The sequence below is a fragment of the Saprolegnia parasitica genome, assembly GCF_000151545.1.
Source record: "Saprolegnia parasitica CBS 223.65 unplaced genomic scaffold supercont2.228, whole genome shotgun sequence".
In the NCBI taxonomy this organism is placed as follows: domain Eukaryota; phylum Oomycota; class Saprolegniomycetes; order Saprolegniales; family Saprolegniaceae; genus Saprolegnia; species Saprolegnia parasitica.
This window is the reverse complement of record NW_012156622.1, coordinates 18,922-22,227: the sequence shown is the minus strand read 5'-3', so window position 1 is coordinate 22,227 and position 3,306 is coordinate 18,922. Positions and strand designations below refer to the sequence as shown.

Below are 3,306 nucleotides of genomic sequence, written 5' to 3'. Positions count from 1 at the left end.
GCTCTGCCGGCAGCGCCACGAAGTCCGGACGGCCGCCAACTTTCTCTTGTGCCTCGACGAGTCCGTGAGCACGCCGACGGTCGTGACGCGGACGCGCACCAACAGCTTTGCGCAGTTCCAGTCGCGGAGCGCGCTCGCGCTCGAGCTCATTGTCGACTGCGTCGAGTGCGACGAAGACCATTTGGCGCTGCAGCTGGTCCGCGTCGCGCGTGCGTGGGAGCCGGACCACTACTACCACGCGAGCAACGGCGCGTCGCCGCAGTACGAGCGCTACATTGACGAGCAGCTCGGGAAATATGCCTTCCAGGTACAGACTCCGCGTTGCGGCTTTTAGCGGACGATGGCCTGTGTGTAGATGCTTGTCCAGTACCGATTCGACAAGGTCGTATGGCTCCTCTCCCAGACCCAAGTGCCACTGCCCGTCCTGTTTGGCGACGATCTCGGCGTCCGTAGCGAGAGTCTTGCGCTCATCCACGAGCGCCTTGACGTTCTCTTGACCACGGACGAGCTGCGCTTGCTCCACAGCGCGGTCGCGGCAGCCAAGTACGAGCAGTGGGCCACGCTTCTGGACGCAGTGCTGCAGCAACACACGTAGAGATGCATGGGATGAAGATATATACAGAAAGGAGTCATCGTCGATCCATTAACCATGGCGAAAGATGAGAAAGCCGATTTGGCCCAGGAAAAAGTAGAGGAGCCTAGGAAGTTTCGGACGATGAGGACGGTCGGAGGCCTCGGATGGACGTACTTTTTGACTTCGTGCGTCACGAACGAGCCAAAGGATTTGCCGACAATGACGTGCCAGCTCCCGTCGTGGGTCTCTTCGATCTCTTTCTTGATCTGCTGCGCGACTTCGGTAAAGTGATTCTTCTCACCCTTGTAGTACGCCTTGAGCGCGTTCGTGGCGCTTGCGATGAGGAAGTCTTCCATCTCGGTGCTGCTGTCCCGATGCGCGATGCGCAACGCGCCGACGCTCACGTCGTCCTTCTTGGCCGCGGCTTTCGACATTTTCTGTTTCAAGTGTGTCCCTTCAAGATCGCTTCCGCCGACGCTTGGCACACCTGCGGTAGCCGCCCTTGCGCACGAGACAGCAGCACGTCGAATATGCTCTCGCCTTCCTCCTCGCTGCAATACAATCATCACTCGTACAACCTCTGGCAGAACCCAAGTCGAGAGCTTTCTGGACTACGACTGCACAGGAAGCAAGCGCCTTCGTCGCACCGACGAAGCGCCTTTGCTCGTGCAGGCGGTCGCTCCAGATACGCCAAAGCAGCCACGTAGCTACAGGTACGTCGCGTTGGCACGCTGTGCCAGCGAGATGACGTGGCACGCCCTGCGTCGCCTTATGTTCCGGATAATGTTGCATCCGGATAGCCTCGAGCGTTTTGGGCGCAACCGCTTGGAACATCCAGGTGTGAGCATGGGCCGCAACACGCAGGCCGCCGACCCATGGGAGGTCATCGAGGAGTGCGTGCGATACCTTGAGGGTACTACCGCAGAAGGACGCTCCGTGGCAGCGTGACGAGCGTGCGTAGGGCTCCACCTCCCGGACGTGCTCTACCAGCGCTGGGACAGCATGGGTGACGTGCGCCACGTCCAGCGCGGCCTCGCCGCCCGGCGCCACGGTGTCCTTGACAGCGTCATGGACCCGTCCGTGGTCGTGAGCGTGCTCGAGACGCAGCTCCGCGATCTCCACTCGCGCGAGTACTTGGTGTTTTCGCCCTTCCTCTACATCGAGCTCCTCGACCTCGGCCGTACCGTCCTGCCTCGATTGCGCTGTGCTAATCGCGCTCTTCTACTAGGTGCTGTCGGGCGCAGCAAGCACGAAACCTTGGTGTGGGTGCGAGCTCTGTATGCGCAGACGACCGAGCCGTACCGGAGCCGCATGCGCACGATGCTTGGCTTTCTCGCGACGCAGTGCGACGTGGCCGATATGGACAAGACACTGTACATCGTCGAGCGCTATGCGCCCATGCTCCTGCGCGACGGCAGCAGCGCGTACATGTCGCTCCACCACATGGAGAGCTTTCCCGCCGCCACCGAATGCCTTCTGCTCTTTCTGACGCATCTGGACCGTCTCGACGGCGGACTTCTGCCAACGACGCTCCGCCAGCACATGGATGAGATCTTGCACGACACCGTGCACGCAAGTCTCTTTGCCGCGCCAGCGCCTCGTCGCAGCATGCCAGGTACAAGCACAACAGTCGTCTCACGGTTCCTCACGACGTCGGCAGTCGACGCGGCGGCGACTCGGATTCAGGCGATGACGCGCGGGTGGCAGATCCGCCGCTGGATCGGGCTTCGGCTGCTGTACACGTCGGTGTCGCTATCGCCCGTGAGCACCTTTCGGCGGCACTACCTCGGGATGACCAAGCGCGTTCTGCACTGGAGCGTGCCGGAGCTGGTGGCCGAGAAGCGGCGACTCAAGGCGCGCCTTCGAGCCTTCGATGAAGCGTTTACGCGGACGCACCACCGCGTGCCGACGCCGTCCGAGAAGGATCCTGCCCGTGCCACGTACGAGATCTACCATTTCCTGCGCATCGTACTCGACTACCAGCGGCAGCAAGACGACGCGGACCCAACGTCGTTTCAAGAGTAGTCCTCCCAACCCGAACCCTATCCCACAAATGACATGCAATAGCTTTCTCCAGACCGCGACAACGAGCCAGCTCGCTAATGCAAGGGACAAGTGCCAGCTCCAACTGCTCATCTTTGAACGGCACTTTTACCTCTGCTGCGGCGGCAAGGTATCCCGTCATTGCTGTATATATGATACGACGCTGCGTGCAGGTCGAAGACGAAGATGACTATGGGCATATCTTGCCACGCTATCTCCAGTACAAGGTAATATTGATCGTTCGACTTGCGGTGGCTAATCTGGGGATGGTAGACACTAACGGGCAAACTGGCCGAGACGGCGTAGAGACGTTTGATTGACTAACTGATTTACTGATTGATATACTAGTACTCGAAGCAGACTCTGCCAACTGCGTCTTATGTACTAAAAGTATAGAGCATCTAAGTGCGCACATGTCTTTGCTCGTTTGGTAGTCGACTACCGGTACATCCTTCAGGACGTGTGGCTCTGAGGCGAAATATCTTCAGGTCGATGCGAGTAATGTACCATTACTGCATACTAGTACCACCGAGGAGGGTAGGACACAAGTGGGATATATTAACATAGTGATTGTCTAGCGTCTTGATGTCTAGCGCGACCCGAGACCTGCTCGGGACACTTGTCGTGCGACGCCTTTGGGCAAGAATCCCTGGAGCGACGTGGCGTGGTCTTGGAGGAGCCGGGCGCTT

The 3,306-nt window shown here is 59.3% G+C and overlaps 4 protein-coding genes across 4 annotated transcripts in view; 2 read left to right on the top strand and 2 right to left on the bottom strand.

The window, feature by feature from the left end:
• Nucleotides 1-595, top strand: part of SPRG_21664 (hypothetical protein) — a gene marked incomplete at both ends in the record, with an annotated part of 3,151 nt that extends 2,556 nt beyond the window's left edge. Inside the window, 2 exons of the mRNA XM_012355318.1 lie at nt 14-307; nt 356-595. Coding sequence (XP_012210708.1) covers nt 14-307; nt 356-595 — 534 coding nt within the window. The remainder of the gene's footprint in view (nt 1-13; nt 308-355) is intronic.
• A 45-nt stretch (nt 596-640) lies between these two features.
• Nucleotides 641-1,014, bottom strand: SPRG_16013 (hypothetical protein). The gene is made up of 2 exons (XM_012355317.1): nt 749-1,014; nt 641-698 (listed from the first exon to the last, which is right to left on the bottom strand). The coding sequence occupies exons 1-2, from the start codon at nt 1,006-1,008 to the stop codon at nt 644-646; spliced, it is 315 nt and encodes a 104-aa protein (XP_012210707.1). The 5' UTR covers nt 1,009-1,014; the 3' UTR covers nt 641-643.
• A 406-nt stretch (nt 1,015-1,420) lies between these two features.
• On the top strand, nt 1,421-2,978 carry SPRG_16012 (hypothetical protein; the record flags this gene model as incomplete). Its single annotated transcript, XM_012355316.1, has 6 exons — nt 1,421-1,487; nt 1,536-1,754; nt 1,803-2,595; nt 2,642-2,747; nt 2,791-2,844; nt 2,891-2,978. The coding sequence occupies 6 exons, from the start codon at nt 1,421-1,423 to the stop codon at nt 2,921-2,923; spliced, it is 1,272 nt and encodes a 423-aa protein (XP_012210706.1). The 3' UTR covers nt 2,924-2,978.
• A 228-nt stretch (nt 2,979-3,206) lies between these two features.
• Nucleotides 3,207-3,306, bottom strand: part of SPRG_21663 (hypothetical protein) — a gene marked incomplete at both ends in the record, with an annotated part of 2,148 nt that continues 2,048 nt past the window's right edge. The window contains one exon of the mRNA XM_012355315.1: nt 3,207-3,266. Within this exon, the coding sequence (XP_012210705.1) occupies nt 3,207-3,266 (60 nt within the window). The remainder of the gene's footprint in view (nt 3,267-3,306) is intronic.